A 20877-nucleotide genomic window follows, 5' to 3' on the forward strand; every position below is an offset into this window, starting at 1 on the left:
GAGGGGGCATCCTTTGGACATATGTTGTCTTTTAGTGCAACAACGAGATGAAGTATTGACTGAGCAGGCTAGTACAGTAAAACACAATTACTGTACTGTACAGTCCAGGAATGAGCAGATTTGACAAGCAACAGAACTTGAAAACTTGAAATCTGTTATGTTAGGCTTAAAGTAAGTAATTAAAAAATGAATGTATCATTTTTGCTCTTTTTAATAAAGATTTTCAAACAAACATGAAGATTAGAACATTAGTGTCAGGCATTACAAAAATATACAGTCACAGAATATCTACAGTGTGACTATAGCAACTGATAAGGATGCAGACTTGCTTAAAAAATGCAGAAGTTTTTTTTTTAATTATCATCCAATCATTACTATTTTAAAACATCTTGTACACTCTCATGGTTGTTGGTACATTTAGTTAACTTGCAGTTACTTTAGAAATCCATCAAAATTGACTGTCTGCTGGGGAACAGCTCTGGCTTTCATATCATGATAAATGAACAAAAAAACTAAATAAAATAAAAAAACAGTAAAGTAGCTGATTATTCTGTAAAGTAGGTTGATTGCTCCAAAAATATATATTCACTAACCTGAATACATGAAAAAATGAATAAAAATAACCTAACAGACAGGAAGCGAATATACTACTAATATTTACAACTTATATAATACCACTTTCATCATTTTCAGTATCCTCTAAATAGATTTGCAAACTGAATGCTATCTTTTTCACCACAATCCATGGAGGCTCAATATCTAGTTTAGATATATAGTTTACAGTGGCTAAGCAGGTATGATAGTAAGGGCTTTATCTTTCGTAATTCAGTATGGCTCGGAGGTGCTGCCATTTGCTCATCTTGCTATCTCTGAACACAATGACTGACACATAAATATATGTTAAAAATCATAGACTGTGTGAGACATTCTAGGCCCTGCTGGCTGATGTTCAAAACGCTGTTGTTTGCAGCATCAAAAGGACGCGTTTGTCATGGAAGAAGTGATCAATTACAAGTTAATTTTCTGAGCCTGGCTTTTGGTGCTTTATTGACTATGCGGTTTTAGAATACAAATCGATGTTAATTGTAGCAGTGTGGTTAGGGTCGTATTGTACAGGACGTCTCGGGACGATATGTGCAGGTGAAAATGCACTTAAAGGGCAACCGACTGAACTTTCCTCTCTGATGATGAAGTTATCATTATATTAAATTGAATAATAGTATTGCCATTAATATTGAATTATTGTTATATGAAAGAGACATCCAATCTGCCTTGGACAGAAATATCCATGAGAAAAAATTAAAGCAGTACTATTTAGATTTTAAAATACACTTTAATTTTCTCACAGAAATATTTTTATTTGAAATAATAATTTATTATTATTTTAAAAAAAATATATATATATATATAATATGTTATATGTAAATATATTTCAATAATTTTATTTGATTCTAGTTTAAGTACAACATCTAACACCTAACGTCCATCATCTCGCACCTCTATGCTGTTCTGTAAGCGGAGAGTTTTACATGCTGTCTTACCTTGGTCTGTACCATGCCTGATCTCTGGTCTCTCAGGTGCTCCAGGGTAGCAGCAATATCAATCTCCTTAGCACCTGCAACAGAGCCACATAACATGAGTTCAAAGTACTGCATGTAATCACAGATCATCTTCCACTCTCTCCAGCGCTCATTTTGCTCTACATTCTGTTGAGCAATTACATTCTCCTTATAGTGTTGGACAAAGCTAAACGGTGTCTAAACTGTGTCTCTACCTTGTTCTTAGCTCACAATAAAGAAATGGAAATGATCTAGCAGAACCTCACGGTTTATTCCAGAACAGCATAAGAACTTTTTCAACAATAAATACAGTACTACTAGTGATAAAAGTCTATACATCTATACAGCATAAAAAGAGTAAAGACCCATTCACACCAAGGACAATAATGATAATGATACAGTTCTAGAAAAAGTTTGAAATATAAAAGATTTAGCATGAGTCCACACCACAACTATAATGATAACAGCACAGAGAAATAATATTGTTGGAATCACTTTCAAAATGTTTTTTGTTAACACTTTACAGAGGTTACATAATGTATTAACTGACCATGAGCAATACATTTGTTACTGTATTTGTTGATCTTTGTTAACGTTACTTTAATAAATATCCAGCTGTTCATGGTTTGTTCATGTTAGTTCACAGTGCATTAACTAATGTTAACAAGACTTTAATAAAGTATTAGTAAATGTTGAAATGAACAAATAAAAATAAATGCTTTATAAGTGCAGTTTATTATTAGTTCATGTTAACTAAAATGAACCTTATTGTAAAGTGTTACATGTTTTTTTTCCAGCTGATGAATGGTAAAAACATTGACAGCCAATAAATATCCACCCAACTTTAAAGAGCTTAAGCATTTAAAGAGGTAGACGACAAAACTGCAGCGTGCTTAGAATAAACAGAACAATATCGTCTGCTGGTGTGGATGATAGTGTCATGTCTAAAAATGGAGTTAAGTCAGATTGATGCAGTCATATAACATATTTTTTATTTGTATAAAACCATTTCATTTAGATTTGTTGGTCACCTGACAATATTTCCTGTTTCTAGTCTTTAATGCTTTGTTTATATTCAGCAGATTTAACCAAGGCCTGCAAAGCATTTTTCTTGTAACGCACATAAATCCCTTACTGTACATTAGGAGATTCTGAGACTGTGGTTTTAATAGCAGTAGAGCTCATGAAAACACAGATACTGAACCTGCACACAGTTTACATGAGGTAAAGCACTCATGTGGAGCTGTTGCTCTTGTCCATACAAATTTACAACGGCACCACTGATTGAACCAAAACTGTAAAGTGAATATGAAAATTTTCACATGGCGGGAAGAGTGAAAAGGCTGATTAGGAGAAATCTCTCTTTCACCTTAAGCTTGAATGACTTTTTCTACAGGTCCATTGTTGTTTCTCCTCATAAATGAGAGGAGAGCAGGAGAGGTCTAACAAGGCCTTATTTCTCATTCATTCATTCTTCAAAAAGAAACGAAAGACTACCCCCTCCTTTCTGCACAGATTGATAGAGAGAGAGAGAGAGAGAGAGAGAGAGAGAAAGAGAGAGAGTTTGAGGGCGAAAGAGAGAAAAGCGGGAATCCTTATAGATGCTTTCTGAAAGGGAGCGAGTGCAGCTGGGGTTCCAGCCTCAAAAGTGCTCCAACACTTTCATGTCTTAAGAAGTGCAAGATTCCGAAGTTTAGGGGGAAAGACAGAGAGCGAGCAAAGGAGGGGGCATCTAACAAGAAAAGCCTTTGGAATTAAAACAGCATTCTTCACTAATTTACAATTCATTCCTAGAGATGAAGAAAAGCGAATGAAAAATACGGCGGGGTGTTTGAGGAAAAAAAGGGAGCGAGAGAGAGAGAGAGAGAGGAGGAAGACATGAAGAACAGGAGAGAGAAAAGGGGAATGGAAGAAGGAGATTTCTGTTGTTCAGGACTTTCTAGGGCTTTGATCACACAAGTGAACACTGGAAAGTGGGCAACCTGTGAGCCCCTCCTGCTTCCCAGAGAGCAGACAAAAGGAAGACGGAGGGGGCCGCTGAGGGCTGAGGCTCCGGGTCCCTGACAGCATGGGAAAGAGGCACAAATGCGGCGACTCTCTCCCTTGCATCTGCCCTTTGATCCCCCATTATGGAAAAAGCTACGGACCATGGTCGGGTCAGAAGTAGGGATGGACCGGTGACCAGAATAGAGAAGGATAGGGGGAAGCAAATGCATGGGTGACCTCACCAGATGGGGTCAGGAAGAAATGATTCGGACAGGTTATGAAGGCACCTCCTGTCTCCGTGGCTGGATTCACATGACTAGTTAAACTCTATGCAGCACTGAACGTTTAATATTTGCATGTGAAAAAGTCAATCATAGCATGTGAAGCTGAAACCTTCGCAGTTGCTTACAGGAGATATGCGGTATGACACAAGCCGCAAAAACTACGCTTTTCTCAGTCCTTCACGTTTTCACACACTATTACTCACATTAGCCTTTTGAGATCATTGGCCTTCATTAAAGGCCGTAATCATCCCCTAATGCACAGCGAGACCTTCACTGCATTCAACACAACATTATGACAATGTTATGACAGCACCTCCTCATCATGCCGTGCGCTCTTACCTTTGGTCATTTTATTTAGAACCATGTCAATCAGGATGTAGGTACCACTCCTTCCACCGCCATCGCTGCAAATGAAGACAGAAACTCGTTATCACTTCTGAGAAAAGAACAGACATGTCTGAATGAGCATTACAGTGTGTGCCTGCCAAAATGAAAACAAAGCGTTTGTTTCTTTGTTGTGTTTCAGCCGCATTGTTGGCTGTTGCATCATCCTTCAGCATTCACAATAATTCTGTCAAAGTCTTGTTTTCCTGTTCTTTGCAGAACTAAACTGCATTTGCAAAAAAATAAAAATAATAATTAAATAACACACCACAGCTCTTTTAAGAGCAAAAACTGAACACATTGGGAATTTGAAGTGACTTGTAAAAGCATTTAAACTTGTTTTTCTCTTTTACGCAATCTACTAAATTGCAAGAACCAGCCAAACTCAGGCTCAGTTGGATGGTAAACTGCATTTTGATTTGAAATCAAGGTTACTTATCAAGACATGCAGCTGAATAGCATGTGTGCATTACTGAACTGAATGAATGTGTTTGTATGCCACTTTCTGAGGCTGCTCAGATTTAAGCACACACACCAAAAACACATTGAAGTGAGGGGTTTGGGAAATGAGAGAGAACTATTTAGGGAGACTCTCCCCTCTCCCCTGATATCATTCTGAATTATTCAAATATGCATGACAGCTGTGAAGCCTGTCTTCCCCAAAACACACACCATGTTGGCCATTAACCCCTGAGGTTAAAGATCATTTGACCAATATTTTAGTTTACACAGACTCTCATATTCTTCTAGTTCACAATGATGGTAAAGGGCATCAAATTTGCCATCAGTCATACAGACACCATTCACTGAATACTTCATTTATTTTACGTGGATCATTTCTACCAGAGCCTGAGAGATACTTCAGATTCAGACTGGACTGATTACTGCTCTCACTTTTGCATCTTATAGAAAGGCAAAAAAGCAATAATTTAACATTAAGAATAACACACACACACAACAAAACAAAACCTAATTCTGAGTGATTTATAAGCTCGTTTCCTCATGGGGACCTCAATTTAAGTCCCCATGAGTCATGAGTGTGCATTCAGATAGAAACACACACACACACACACACACACACACACACACACACACACACACACACACACACACACACACACACACACACACACACACACACACACACACACACACACACACACACACACACACACACACACACACACACACACACACACACACACACACACACACACACACACACACACACACACACACACACACACACACACACACACCTTAGTTTTTTAGACTGGTGCAACTAGCTTATAAATGCATTTTTATATTATTGTGGTACTTGCCTGCAATGAACAATTATCGGACAAGATCTGCCCCGGTAGCACTTGTTAACCTTTCTGCAATGACAGAAAAAAGAGGCCATTAATATTTTATTAAAAAGTGCAAAATTAGGGACATATTAATTTGCCATTTCAGAAATTGCTATAAATACAGGCATATATAAACATATGACATTGCTTAATATAAGCATGTTACTTTCAACCAGAAAATAAATAGGACCTTCTTATACAAGTCTATCAAAATCATTAATAAACAAAAAAGTCCATGATAAACAATTAAAACAAATAGGGAGGTTTTTAAATCCTCCAGATTGTGACAAGCCATTAAGAAATGGTGTGTGGTTGGGTGTCACAATCCAAAACACATTAACCTTGCACAATTATAATGCCTCCGAAACCATAAGGCCTTGCAGGATTTTAAGGCACATAGGTGCCGTTGCCATAGAAACCCAATGCGTTAACTCATATTGTTTATCTCATCCAAAAAGAGAAAAAAAAAATCCCTGCTTTGTGTATAATTCAAGGTTGATTTCTCAAAAGACACTAAAAAAGGTGAACCTTTTAAGGTCAGATCTAAATGCACATGAGACTATTTTCAATTCTAAAACACAGGCTGCACACATTTATATAATGATATTTAAAGAAAACCGGGTCCAAAATAAAAACTGGCCAAGAGCCAAATGCAAGAAAAATTGGCTTTGGAGAGTTTCTAACACAGAATTTATTAACGTTAACTTTAAAAGGAGCTACAACATTTTACATGGTTTAAATTAAAAGTGTAAGAATGGCAATCTGACCCACGCTGATGTGACATTCTCGGCTAAAATCAAATACATAAAAACAAAAAAACATTCCAGTAGCATCAGAAGGATGCCTAAAGTTTTTTTTCTTTCTTTTACCAATACAGATATGAAATATTTGTTGCATTAAACCATCCAAATGAAAGTATGAAGTGGGAAAAATCACAATGGGTTTTAATAAAAATAGTGCAAAATACATTTCTAAAAAAATGAACTGAATTGTAGATCCATACATTTATATAAAACAAAGTGTGATGCTCCCTACACAAGAAATGTGTAACACAAGGTGAGTCTTTGAGCAGTTTTGTTTGAGATGGCACAGATCTGAAAGAGTGCAGAGGGGACCGTCATGCGTTAGGGGCACTAGGACAGCAGAGTGTGTTTTTGTGTAAGATAGAGGGGCAGAGAGAAAGGGTGGGTGAGTGCGAGAAACAGGGAGATCTGGTGAGTGAGAGATGCAGGTGGGGAGACAAGGAAAAATCAAGGGCCTGGAAGAGGAGATACAGTTTCCAATGATCACTTTTGTGACTATGCAACTGGGCTCATATAACTAGCTGCAACATCACAAAAATGACACTGGCAACCGCTAATTAGCTGGCCAACGAAAAAACAAGAGGTGAGTGAGGAGCGTTTGACAGATTCTGTGTGAGTCATGGCAGTGTATGAGCCAAGACTGGGGAGATATTCAGAATGGCTTCAGAAACCAGAGCAAGTCAAGCAGAAGCACCAGGGTTAAAACCATCTCACCAAAGCCTCAATGCTCAAGGTGCCATTTAAACTTTGGTAGAATATTCCTAAAGTGAAAAGAATATTCAGAACACTTTTCAAGATGGGTCTCAGAATAGGAGTGCTAATTCAGAACCAAGGATCATACGGTAATCTTCAGTAAGACTGCTGATTGAGGATCAGACCCACCCTATTCATATAAAATCTTATTTATCGCGGCACAAGATCCAATATCAGCATTTCAGATCTAAACGTTTTGTGCATATGATTCAACACTCTTCCCTTGATTCAAAAAACAGAATCAGCACTCCAAATCTGATGCTTTAGAAATGTCAGCACATACATTTCAATCTCATAAGATAGGCAGGTGAATTAAGAATTACCTATTTAAAAGAATAAGACATTTTTCCAAAGCAAACAATGCGTTTAGTAGCTATTTGGAGAGATATTTGAAATCTGCTCCCTGTATCTGTAAAGGTGGCAAACGTTCTATGGTGAAAAGTAGAACTCTTTGTTAACTCTGCTTGAGTATGAACAATGAAACTGGAAGACCAAAATGGATCAACCTATTGCAGGTATACATCCACCTACTGTATGCCGGGGTTGTTAAAGTTCTTTAAGGTTTTACTCCAGAGGCCTATTGCATTTCTTCAGAGAGCTCACAGCAGGTGAAAAATGAGGGAGTCTTATGCTGCCATTGGCTTTCCTTTCACTAGTGTTTTATTGCTGAACATTTCACATTTAATTGGAGTGTTTGATTTAAAAGACAGTGCTGTAGAGGGATTGTGATGCGTTTGCTACTATGATAGCCATATACACATATAGGCAGGGCCTAAAATGAACACTCGCCAAGTGCCAAATGTGATTAAAACACTGTTGGCGAGTGTATGAAACATGGTCAATCACCAGTTGCTGGTAACATTTTTATGAATTCTAACAATGCAGTGTCGTGAGAACATGAACGTGAACAAATGTGAACACGAAAGTTTGAGCATTGCCCATTTAAATATTCAAGCGCAAGAAGACACGAAAGGGAACTCAATTCGTCACTCGCACGCCGTCTAAAGCGTGCGAATACTGCATTGAGCTCTCTTTCAAGGCCTTCTCGCATTTGAAGAGATATTTAAACTAAATTATGTCAATATGTCTGTCTTGTCAAGTATCCTCGTAAGCATGATCAGTTATGAATTAAGTGAACGTAAATAGTTGAGAAAAAAAACGCATGTGTATCAGTTTATTAGATCCATGCATTATCTCTTAAAGTGACAGTAGCTTAATATTCCTGCAGCTGTCTGTGTTTTTAATGTTAATCAAACAACAAAAGACACAGAAAAATCCCTCACTGCTCTTGACTGAGCTTAACTTTAATAAGAATGAATCTTATGTTTCATGGCTGGTAAAAAATATGTATTGCCGGTACATTTTCTTAAGTCACAGGCCATTGGCAGGTGTGGCAAAAAGTTAGTTTGAGGCCCTGCATATAGGGATCTGGTATAAAAAAAATGTTCTCCTTCAAAAGCATACTCTCTATTTACTAACATAGGCAGAAGTAGGGCTGGGCGATAAAACGATAACGATATGTATCGCGATAGACACGTAATCGATATCAATAAAAAATGCGTTCGATAAAACGTTCGATTTTTTTTTCTTCCCCTCATCGGAAGAAACCAGAGGTTGCGAAGCAAGTTTAGTTGCATGAACAAATCACTCGCTCTCTGGTAACCAAGCAACGTAGGGAGTGACAGGCTAACAGCCAATCATGTAACTGTATCTCCTTTTGGTTGTGCCATATCGTTGTCTCGTGTTGGATTCTTCAGTAACAGAACCGGCGTGGAGTGACAAGTGGAAAATGAGTGCTGCAGCGAGCGAGGAAATTGTTGATAAAACAGGAAAACAAGTCAGCTCACCAGTATGGCAGTTTTTTGGATTTTATTAGTCTGACCGTAGTCAGACCAATGTCGTCTGCAAATTATGCAAGACAGTCATCCCTACCAAGACTGGTAATACCACAAACTTGTTTTACCAGCCTTGTTTATACTTTCTTCTGGCTTCGCAGCGCTCGCATCCGCTGACAGCGCGCGCGCACCTCGTTCGTTTGGGGACGTGTTTATACTCGACACGCTCGTCGTTGTGCTATTCTTGACTTTGGCTGAATCCGAAATCGCCCCCTAAACCCTCAATCACTTTCCCCTACTTTAGCCCACTAATACAGTTCACGTGAAGGAGTGAATGAAAACAATGAGCGAATTCGGACAGCCGCTGTGTGTACATCGGCTGTACACTCGTTATTGCGGTGCAATGTGGGATAGAATGAGTGCACTCAATAACATCCACTATCGTTTTGGACACCACTACAAATGGCTGTCCCCTCAAATAGCGCCCTTAATTTTTAAGTGTTCATTGTGATTTTAGACTTGTGTTTATATTTAAATTATTTGAGTGTTTTCCATGGTTGTGTTGACATTTCTGCCTTTATAACTGAGGGGATTATAATCAGAGGAAGGTTACGTTTAAAATAATTTTTTTTAAATGTAAAATATTTTTCTCCTGCTCCTTATTTTAAATAGGTCATAAAAATATAAATAATTATCGATATCGACCGATATGAAACACATATATCGTGATACAGTTTTCAGCCATATCGCCCAGCCCTAGGCAGAAGGTCAATAAACAAAAACTAATGAGGAACATAAGTATTTTAGTCAAAACATTTAACGAAAACCAGTAGGTAGATATTCTGGCATTAACACCCTATAATAGCTGGACACATACCTGCGGAAGTCCAGCAAGGTTCTAGCAGACTCTGGAACATTCTGGTCCATCCAGGACAAGAAGTGGAACTGAGTGACTGTGCGGCTCTCATTAGTCTGGACGTTCTTCAGGTAGAAACTGCGCACCAGGAAATCATCACACCAGATATGCTCAGAGACCAGATTTACCTTCAAGAATATAAGGAGACCAGCCGTAAAGCATTTTTAAAGACTAAACATAAATTAGTCCAAATATAAGGACATCTGTGATGTAATAAACATTTGAGGCTGTCAAGTTTCAAAATCTGAATTTAGGTATTAAAACCTGAAATAATAAATAATCATAATAAAAAATAAATTTCCACAGTAGTTTTACCTCATATATGTGGTAGAGGTCCGACCCTTCATCAGGCCAATACTGATTACACTGTTTGATGCCGTTTTCAGCAAGAGGTGTCAGCATGACAATCACCACACAGCCACTCTCCCAGACCATCTACACATAAGAGCAGAAAATGCAAAAGCAATGTTACAATAAAGACAGGGAAGGTGTTGGTATATTTGGTCTGGGCTCTGCAGATTTCTGAAAGCACGCTGCACTGCTAAGGCAAATGCTAAACAACTATTTGAAGGTTGAGCACAAGAGCGTATTGGCTACTGATACAGCAGAAACCAATCAGCTGTGCCCTATAGGGAATGATGTGATTGCAAGCAGTCTGCACCATCTAGTTTCATGACAGAACCTTGTATTTGGTCTTAATAACCCAACCCCACTCGTCACTGTAATTGAGGTTTAGTTCAGTCTTCCAGCCAACCTCTTTTGCCCTTTATCTCCCAATCTCCCCTTTCCCTTGTATACTGAACCTCCTCAGCCTTGCTCCATTTCCCCTAATCACACTTTTACTGTATCCTTCAATCACGGAAAGGCCCACTGCGGCCATTAGGAAAATGAGGGAAAACACTGACTTTTATGGGAGCAATAAAATACAATGATCCTGTTCATAAAATAATCAAACTCATGTGCCACACGTCCCCACAGAGTCATTATCAGAGGAATGTAGAGACATTACTCCATGTAAAAAGTGGTTCAAAAAGCAATATAAAGTTATTATTATGAATATGTTATCATTTTTAATCTCACAAAACACTGGAGATGGAATTGATGAAAAATAAAATGTCTTAAAGTCATGATTATCTGATGAGAGAATGATGGCAATACAAATCAGCTTTCACTGAATGTAGTATTTAATAGTTTTAATTTTGTTTCAAACGTTTCATCTAACCAGAATTTATGGTACAACTATTCGCCTAAAGGAATACAGAAATGTGTTTAGATGCATTTTCACTGTACACAATGTTAAAGGGGATGTCTAATTCTATTTCATGCATTATGACTCATTTACACTGTGAGTTGGATTCTCATGCTAAACATGGGCAAAATTTCAAGAAATTAGTTGGACATATGACTGTTTTTTTGAGTGTGGCCCTGTATTACGCCATAAAGGGCAGAATTCCTTGTATGGGCACTTTTCCCAGATGAGCGTGTATGCACATCAACCAGAGCGAGAGCAAGAATGCGCCCATCATCGAGCTTCATTCAGTTTTCGGAAGCCATCAGCAGCACTGTCATTTTGTTTTTAAATAATTTTTGTTTTGTCACTAAAGAAGTGTGTTTTTGGTTGTGAGAGAAAGATAACCTTGTTCAGAACCCAGCGTTAAGGGAACAGTAAGCAGTTTGTTTTTCCGGAGCAGCAACGGAGTTGTGCAAGTGTTAGTTTGGTCCTGGCATTTCGGTGACGAATGTTTGAAACTGAAAGTTGGAGCAGTGCCAGCGATAACAGATCCCTGTCATGAGTCAGAAATGCAGGCGGTAAGTAAAACTGCATCAAATGTCTGTTTTATTGGCAATCAGTGCGTAAGCGCATATAATGTAAACAACACAAACGTATAGTAAATCAAAGATATCCAGGGATAATACGATGATGCATTGTGTGTGTTTGTGTGCTCGTTACTCTTTAGCTCCGCCCACTGCACGCCTCCACGAGCTCCGCTTTTTTTTGGAAAGAATCCGTACAGCGTATCTGTCTTATAAATCTGATAAAACTAAAGACTCTTTTGAAACATGAAGGATGCAATACTACTCTGTAAGTACTCAAGATTAACATGAGATTGGTAGAAATCTGGTGTGTGTTATGTACCCTTTAAAAGATAAATGTTATTCAGCATTTTAAAAAAACATGTTGTATAGTTTAAGTCATTCTGATCAATGAGCTCATATACAAAGATCACAACGCTTGATTCTGTAATACAGAATGTATTAGAAGGTCATTGAAGGAGCTTGTACTAATGCTCCAGACCAGGTGATCAAATATTGTTGAGTTTAAGCTTTGCAGTGCAATATGCAGAAAAGGTCAAACAAAACCAACAAACAAGTTTCTGAAACCTCCTCTGCAGTGAACAGAACTGAGAGCTATATTCTTGGTCAGAGTTTTGAGTAAAAATTGCACAAAGCGATAACGGAAAACAAGTTTGAAACTTTTAACAATATTATGCAAAGGTAAAACAACTTTTTCTTTTGACATTTGGCATGTGGACAGCACAAATCTCCAATTCTGACATTCAAGCATTATGTTGTAACATGTGGACCTAAAGGGGGTCAGTATTATGGATCATCACTGCTTGTCTTTAAGAGTGGAAATGAATGGCTACAGAGAAGTACTAAAATTACCTAAAAGGTCAATAGGTAAAGTACAGTTTTGTTTAACTACATTTTTTATATTAATCTCTTTAATAATCAGTTTTTGTTTGGGTGTATACTCACAGATTTTCAATGAATGACTTCAGAACTTTGAACACTGTATGTATAGGCTATAATGAGATATTTGTATGAACTTGTGCCCTTTCTTAAAGAGAAAACTTAAAACTCTGCAAACCTTTAAAAGCTCTGTTTGGTATGAATCACCTTGTCATTAATGAGAAGGAACACTGAGACGATGACATCACTACATTAATTGAAAGGGATTAATGCACTCAGTTTAATTTAAATGGAACTTTTAATGTTTTTTTTGCATTCAGACTGGCCTGACTGTCTATAATTCATCTGAATTAAATTAAATCAATTTAGATCATTCATTTTCTGCCAGTAATTGACTAAATGACAAATTCAAACAACCAATAACATTAATTAGAGCACACCCACATCTGTTAGTAAACACAGCTTTGTGATTATCGAGGGTCAAGTGACATCAACACATTACCAGAGTCAATTATTCAAATGTAGATTCAGGTTTGTTTTTAAAACCAACTGCTTATCTAACCTTAAAAAAAAAAGCACAAAGAGGAATCAAAAAGAAAACATGTTCAAAGTAGGGATGAGTCACGATTTTCGAATATTCGATTAGTTGATTTAATTATAGAGTATCGAATAGGTTGTGCGATTATCGTCTAAAAAAATCCCCATGTTTTCGGTGCTGATGTGGTGGTGTTCATATAACCAGAGGGTGGCGCTGCCAATAACACACCTAAAAGCTGTCAATTAACTCTCAGGGTGTTTTATACTGGCACGTTTGCAGCGGTCCGAGCGTGATTCTCCCATGCGTCTCCGCAGGGTTGGTCAGGTTTCACACTCGACTTGAACCCTGGTGTTTTTGCGTTCATCTTATGTCATCACAAACGTGCACGGGCATGATAGAAAACAGAACGCGGGTCAATATATATATATATTTTTTTATTAATTTGGTGCTATTATGCGCAGCTGAGTAAACTACACGTGGGTTTACGGTATGTGTGTCACTTGAAGGCGGCTTTTGCTGCTTGCAAACAGACTCTTTTGAGGAGACAGTGAATTGCCATTCATTTGCTGCCCTGATTGCACTAACTATACGCAAATACACTGCAGGCTCGCTCTCATCTAAAGTAAATCCTCAACACTATCATCCTTACATGTATGTTATTGAACTAATAACATTGTAAATGGCTAAAACGCATGCGCTGGTTACTTTTCTTCCTGAGCAAGTGCGCACCCGAGTGTTGCTTTCACATTCACACGAATCGCGGCACAGTTCGAGTGCAACCGAACTCAGGTTGTGGGTTCTCGGGTTCGGTACCTCAGTGCTCAAATGTCAAATAACAGTCATATGTTTAAGCATGTTACAATAATTATATGGCTTGAGTTAATATAGCCTATTCCCTAATGAATGAGACAGTTTGTTATCATACAGATTGAGAGCAGGAATGGTCTCTCTCTCCCTCTCTCTCTCTGTTTATATGTGTAGCCAATACATGCGTGAATGCGGGGGGAGGAGTTTGCGATTTTTGAAAAATAATCAAATAATTCCAGCGCTCATCGAATATTATTTTTGCTTGAAATGCCCATCCCTAGTTAATGTCAATTCTAATATCACAACGATTATACTGAGTGACTTTCTCATTCATAGCATACGTGTCGAAGAAAAACTTTTCAGCACTGACACTTTTACCAGTGAGGAATCCCAAACCTTATGGGACCTTTGACCCCCTTAATTAAGGTTTCTAACCTTAACATTATAAAAATAGGTTCGACTTTTTTTATTCAAGAGTCCATACGGTGCACAGATGCTTTCACATTATATTGTGAGTTTTTTACTTTTACAGATAGATATTAATTCCGATATGAAAGCAAAAGTAATTCTTGCTAATATGGTAAAAAGGTGTGAAGGAATAGTGTTTTTAAATCATGAAACATTAACCTAATAGAGTAGACCCACATTTTAATTTGTGCACTTATGTTTATCCATATGGGATAGATGTGGACAAGATAGAGTATCTTACCTGCCAGAAGTCTGCCACAGTGGAGGGAAGAGGACCTTGAGAGCTAATATAGGCTGGGTTTCGGGGGTCATGGTCCATCTTAAAGGTGAAAAGTCACAGTAAATATTCAATAAATATCCATGAAATTATCATTTTCAAATAATTTTGAAAATTATACACATAGCAGTTTGTTAATAGACATTTAAAGGATATCTATTCTACAGAAAGAGGTAACACTTTAGAATAATGGTCATTAGTTAACATTAGTTAATGTATTTACTAACATGAACTAACCACGAGCAGTACATTTGTTACTGTATTTATTCATCTTTGTTAACGTTAGTTCATATAAATCCAGCTGTTCATGGTTTGTTCATGTTAGTTCACAGTGCACTAACTAATGTTAACAAGATTTTAATAATGCATTAGTAAATGTTGAAATTAACATTAACAAAGATTAATAAATGCTTTATAAGTGCAGTTCATTATTAGTTAATGTTAACTAATGTAGTTAACTAATGTTAACTAATGACCATCAAGTGTTACCCAGAAAGACATAAGTGATATGTTCATGTTGGAAGGATGGAGCTCTCCTCTGACACGAATCCTCAATGTAAACTGCACTGTTTCATTTATCTTATTTATTTGCTTTCTGAACATTTCTTCGGCCCCCTGCGATCTTTTTGGAAGGGGTAAACAAACTTCCTGCCAAGAGAAACAGAATGTCCACAATTTCTGTTTGGAGTTAAAAAGCTTGAGAGAGTAAAAAAGGAAAAGGAAAAGCAAATCAAATAAAGAGAAGGCACAGAGGCCTGTCACTAATGAGAGCAGAGTCGTCTCTCTCACGACCACCTCCCCTCTCCCGACCCCTCTCTCCCTATCTTTCTCGTTCTCATTTTTATCTACTCCACATCCACTCTCGCTTCCATTTCTATATCGTTCTATGATCTCCAGTCACCTCTTCTTCCTCTCTCCCCCCTGCATGTCCTCTCTGAGCATGTGCATTCTTTAATACCTCTGATTAAAGCCGGCTCTGGGAGTAAAGCAAGGCATCTCTCTAATCAAACGCATTTATTGATGAGAGGCTCAGTGGCTGGAGGAGGGTGTCTGCGTGTAATTGTGTGTCTGTCTGAGTGAAAGCTGTCCCAACGGAAAAAAGGCTAATGATGGGAGAAAAAAGAAAAGAAAAGAAAAACTTGATATGGATATAGACTATGACATTCATAATGCACTAGCCACAATTAAATAATGACAGGCAAGATCTTCTACAGCACTTCAGCTAATCAGCAGCAAAACCATAACAAGCAAAAGTAGATTTCAAACTGCAGTAAACCTCTTTTAACTTATTTAATCTAATAGGTTTGCAAACTGTCAAATTATGCCAGTGATCCTCAACCTTTTTCCCAAGACCCAAGTACCTCTTCCATGACACAAACCAGAATTTGTTCACTGTTAAAAGTGGCTCTACCCATACATCTCTTGATTATAGTTTTGATGGTAAAATCTGGTAAAATTCAGTCACATGTTTTGACTCACATAAAACCAATCCATTTAAAGGCTACAACATGAAGCAAATTGACATTTGATTCTGTTCACATGACTTTAATATTTAATATTATTTAAAAATGATATTTTTTAATATTATACTGGATTTCATTAAGCATTATCATTAACATTATTAAAGTAAAAAAAATTCAACTTCAATACTGATCAATACAAACTCACCAAAGAGCACAAATATTCTGGGGTACATGTAAACCTTGATTACTGATTTATGCGGTACAGGAGAATGGTCAGAATGGGGCATGCTATCGATCAATTCTTATTTAATAATCCATGTCGACAAGCTGTGATGACCACAATTCACAATTTGTCTGAAGTATAGCATCCACTCTTCCACTCTGACCATTAGTAGTACACACATCCCACTATTATCAAAGAACATCAACGGAAACCACAATTCATGATTCAAGTCTAAAAGAAAAAGCGAGGCAAAAAATAATAATAATATATATATATATATATACTGACTGCAACACATCCTGTCCACACTCATATTAGAGAAAGGTATTATTGTCTGGATGCATTACAGGAGAACATCCTCCTGATCTGAAATGTCTCTTTACAAAAAGAAGGGAAAGCTGTCATCAGGTTGGAATGTGCCCATTTTGAGCTGCAACAAAAGCGTATTTGCTGTAAGGAGGTAAGGTATGCAGTCTTGTTAGGGGTGTCAGACCTGAGCTTATTAAATGAAGGAAGGGTTAGAGAGTGGACGAGACTGTAGCACACAAGCTCCAAACACTTCCTGAGTTGCTGCTGCTCTTTCATGTGTGTGTGTGTGTGTGTGTGACCTTGAAGTTTCAAGCTTATATAATTTAAAAAGGCCATTTTCATGTCCAAAATGCTCTGATTTGATGAGAATTGTTCCACACTGATCAAATGCTACAGCCGTCTGTGCGAGTGTGTGCTTGATAGCACGTATGTCTGTCTTTGTGAGTGAGTTTGGGAGTATGTATGTCTTTAAAGCACAAAAGCCGATCACAAAGCCTTTCAAAACTTTTGCTAAAGTAATTGCATGGTTCAGTACTTCTGCACTAATTTCTCTATAGCTTCACAAAAAGATCAAACACCACTGCATGAGAGAGACAGATCCAAACCCCATGGTTACAGTGAATGACACGCACACCCATTAGCATGGCAGAAAATGGATATAATTGCTTTGCACAACCTTAATTGTTGGCAAGAGCAATTTAAGGGTAGAACAATTATATATACACAAGCTGGCTAATGCCGACAGTCTATATGAAACTGATTTTTGACTACCCGCTCTCTATAAAGGGGTGTTATTATAGTCGATTTGTCATTTCACACTCAGAGAGATGATCTTGCTCTTAAAGTCTAATTACTTTAAAAGATCTGAGATTTTTTCCATCAGTAAATTCAGCATCTTGTGATGCTCTATACGGGAGAAATATCAGTTAAAGTGGAAGATTTGAGCATAAGATGATATTATAGAAAAGTGTTTACAGGATACATTTCCTTGATATATGGCAAATCAAAATTATTAGGAGTCAAAAAAATATTCCTGCTTTAATTTACTCAATGTTACTAAATGTTTGCCCATTTATGTGAAAGATGCAATAATATCAGCTTTATCTGTACCTTTTTTCGTGTATGTATTTGAAAGAGAGAGAATTGGAGTGCCAGAGCACAACTCAACCCCAAAAAGTCACCAAAACCGGAGGAGAGGGTGTTGGTGTGAGGAGGTTGTGAAAAAATATCACGAATGATTTACTTTGAGGCCTTTTTCTTTCTTGCGGCTAATGAGAAAGAAGCTACAAACATTGACAGACATAATTATCACAGTTTTTGAAACGCACATTGCCAAATCCCTGCTGCGCTTTAATTACCGCGCCTCCATGCATTTGTCTCCGCACCAGCGGATCAGTGCACCCAACCCCGACTGCAGTGCGAAACCCTCGGGGAGGGAGGGCTGACTTGCTTGTGCCTTTTGTTTCTTCTTTTGACAAGTTGGAGTCCAAAAATAACAGCATGTAAAAATGACTCAGTTTGACTTTCTCAGTGTGATGTTGCTGCACACGTATTACACTGATTAACATTATGTGTATGTACTGATTAAGGGGCCAAAACAAAAATTATTGTGTCTGTGATGATGACAAAGAAATCACACAGTGTTTGGTTTTAGAGCATTCGTGTGGTCTGTGTATTATATTATGCACAAAAAAGGCTCACATTGATAGACAAGCCTACATCCTTTTGACTCATAATGCCTGCCATGTTTTTTTTTTGTTCTAGAAATGAATTACTGACTATTTAAACCTACTCGAGTAGTGAGTATTTTTTCCTTTGTGTTTTCTCAGTCTCTCTGTGTCTGCGCTTCTACATATAAATAAAAGAGCATATTTAACAGTCTGAGAACGGTCACTGTTGATTGACAGCGGAGAGACGAGGAGGTGAAAGGGGGAAAATATCTATGAGCAAATAAATAAAATATAACAGCAACCCTCAAACGAAAGATGAAACGGACCTGGCATAGTCCAAGCAATTGGCACAAATGGACATTAATACTGTGTTGCTAAAAGAGCCTGTGCTTCAGTCACACAAACTACCTGTAAAAGGGGTTTTACTTCCATTAATGGATATGATGTGTAAAATATGTAAAAAAATGAATGAAACCGGCTACTTACAATAGGACTTGCATTGATGTAATCAGATCTGGATTGGTTATTCTCAGTCTTCAGGATGACTCTGGAGTGATCATCTGCAGTATTCAGGGAGACAGATTGTTGTGATGCAACTACTAGAGCATCAACATCTTTATAACATAACATAACACACTTAACCAGGTGCTTATTTCTTTAGCAAAGAATGCACTTATTTTTTATAAGCAAAACAACAAAAAAGTACGATTAGAAGAGGCCCTTGACTTTCTTAATTGATCAAAACAGAACACAATAGCCTGTGACAGGCTGTGCTGCTGTTCTACGGCATAGTGCACAAGCAAAACAAATATAAATTCACTCGAGGCTGATACAATTTGCGAAGCACTCACACACAAGGACGCCGTGTGGGCGGTTGCGATGGACATTCTGTTCCTCCTGACCCACCGCACATGCTGCTGGCTCAGCCTGGTAACTACAGAGAGCCTCCCACTCCTTATCCAAACGATCCTTATTCTGCAGGTGATCCTCCATATACGACTGCACAAGACACAAACACATAAGTTGCTCATAGGGTCCTTTTGATGACATGGTAAATATTTCCTGTAACATGCATAACTCAATGAAAAATAATAAGCATTCCAGCCCAGACAACATATAAAAGCATGACGCACATATAAATCTGAGGATTTCAGTTAAAGTCAGCATTACATTTGTTGTTTATACAACGCAAACAAGAGCATGAACCATATTTCTCGTGCTTATGCGTTTCATGTCCCATTTGCCTTCCCGTGTAAACGTTTTTTTGAATTAAGTCTCCTTCCCTCCCCTAAATCCGGCGAGTAAAAAAGCTCCATAGCAAGTTTTCATTCGTCTGCTATAATCCAGCTTTACCTCCAAGGCCAACCTATCGCTTTCTGTGCTTTCTTTCTTCCCAACAATACAATCACTCACCTATCCACCTTCAGACAGACAAGAGCTCAAACCCGCTCAGCACGGGAATCGTAGACAGTAATCCTAAACATGCACCACAAAGGAGGAGAGAGAGAGGTAGAGAAAGGGGGGTTGCAGGGAGGGGGCTTGTCCTGACAATCACACATGCAATTAAGACTCCTGAAAGGCCTGGGCACGCCAGTGCCTCTTCAGCCTGCTTCAATCACTCCTTTTCACTGCTTGCACAAATGCTGATAAGATTGTCTGTGCTTAAGCCGCCTTCCCAAGAAGCCCAAATTGAATTCAACTGAGACAAAAGGGAGTGGAGAGACAGAGAGAGAGAGAGAGAGAGCTCAGAGGACTGTGTTGCTGGCCAGAGTGTAAGAGCGTAAGTGTTGTTTGGCGGTTGGTGTCTTGTTTTTTGGCTGCTTATTTCTGGCCTCCCATTGTTAACCAACAAGAAGGGGTTTACCTTGTGCATGTGGGCATGTGAATGTGTGTTTATGAGTTTATTGTGTGAAAACAAATTACACACTCATAACCTAATGTCAAGAATCCTCTTGGCCTCATACACAGACAGCAATTCGTAATTTCACATGGCTCTGACACACACTGAAATGTTCCTGCATGCCAAAAGTACAATTTAAAATAAATGTTTACATGTATAATTCAAAGAATTTCAATGTCTTGTGTGTGTGTGTGTGTGTGTGTGTGTGTGTGTGTGTGTGTGTGTGTGTGTGTGTGTGTGTGTGTGTGTGTGTGTGTGTGTGTGTGTGTGTGTGTGTGTGTGTGTGTGTGTGTGTGTGTGTGTGAGTGTGTGAGTGAGTGAGTGAGTGAGTGAGTGAGTGAGTGAGTGAGTGAGTGAGTGAGAGACCTTGTTTTAAGAGATGATGAACCATGTGACAAGTCGCTTAATAGAAGACATTATGGTTCATATGGAATTCATGATTTATTGAAGGAAAGAAGACTTTGATTAAATGCCACTGTAATAAGATTAACTCAAAGAGGAGAAAAATGTGGCCAGTGGCCAAGAAAGTCTAAGTGTCAGAAGGCTTTCCATTTTGTCTAAATACCATTGCTATCATTTTAGAGTATTACTCAGATTGTCCACAACAAACATCAGATTTTTAATGTTTTTGAGAGAAGTCTCTTATGCTTGCCTAAGCT

At 38.1% G+C, this 20877-nt stretch overlaps 1 protein-coding gene across 1 annotated transcript in view; it reads right to left on the bottom strand.

Annotated features, from left to right (window-relative positions):
* The window catches only part of ptprn2 (protein tyrosine phosphatase receptor type N2), a 231987-nt gene that overhangs the window by 1702 nt on the left and 209408 nt on the right, over positions 1-20877 (bottom strand). Inside the window, exons 15-22 of the mRNA XM_079801137.1 lie at positions 19170-19317; positions 18805-18878; positions 14618-14695; positions 10185-10304; positions 9831-9997; positions 5536-5589; positions 4169-4233; positions 1542-1615 (exon numbers count right to left, since the gene is read on the bottom strand). Coding sequence (XP_079657263.1) covers positions 1542-1615; positions 4169-4233; positions 5536-5589; positions 9831-9997; positions 10185-10304; positions 14618-14695; positions 18805-18878; positions 19170-19317 — 780 coding nt within the window. The remainder of the gene's footprint in view (positions 1-1541; positions 1616-4168; positions 4234-5535; positions 5590-9830; positions 9998-10184; positions 10305-14617; positions 14696-18804; positions 18879-19169; positions 19318-20877) is intronic.

The sequence above is a fragment of the Gobio gobio genome (assembly GCF_949357685.1).
Source record: "Gobio gobio genome assembly, chromosome: 2".
NCBI classification, from domain to species: Eukaryota; Metazoa; Chordata; class Actinopteri; order Cypriniformes; family Gobionidae; genus Gobio; species Gobio gobio.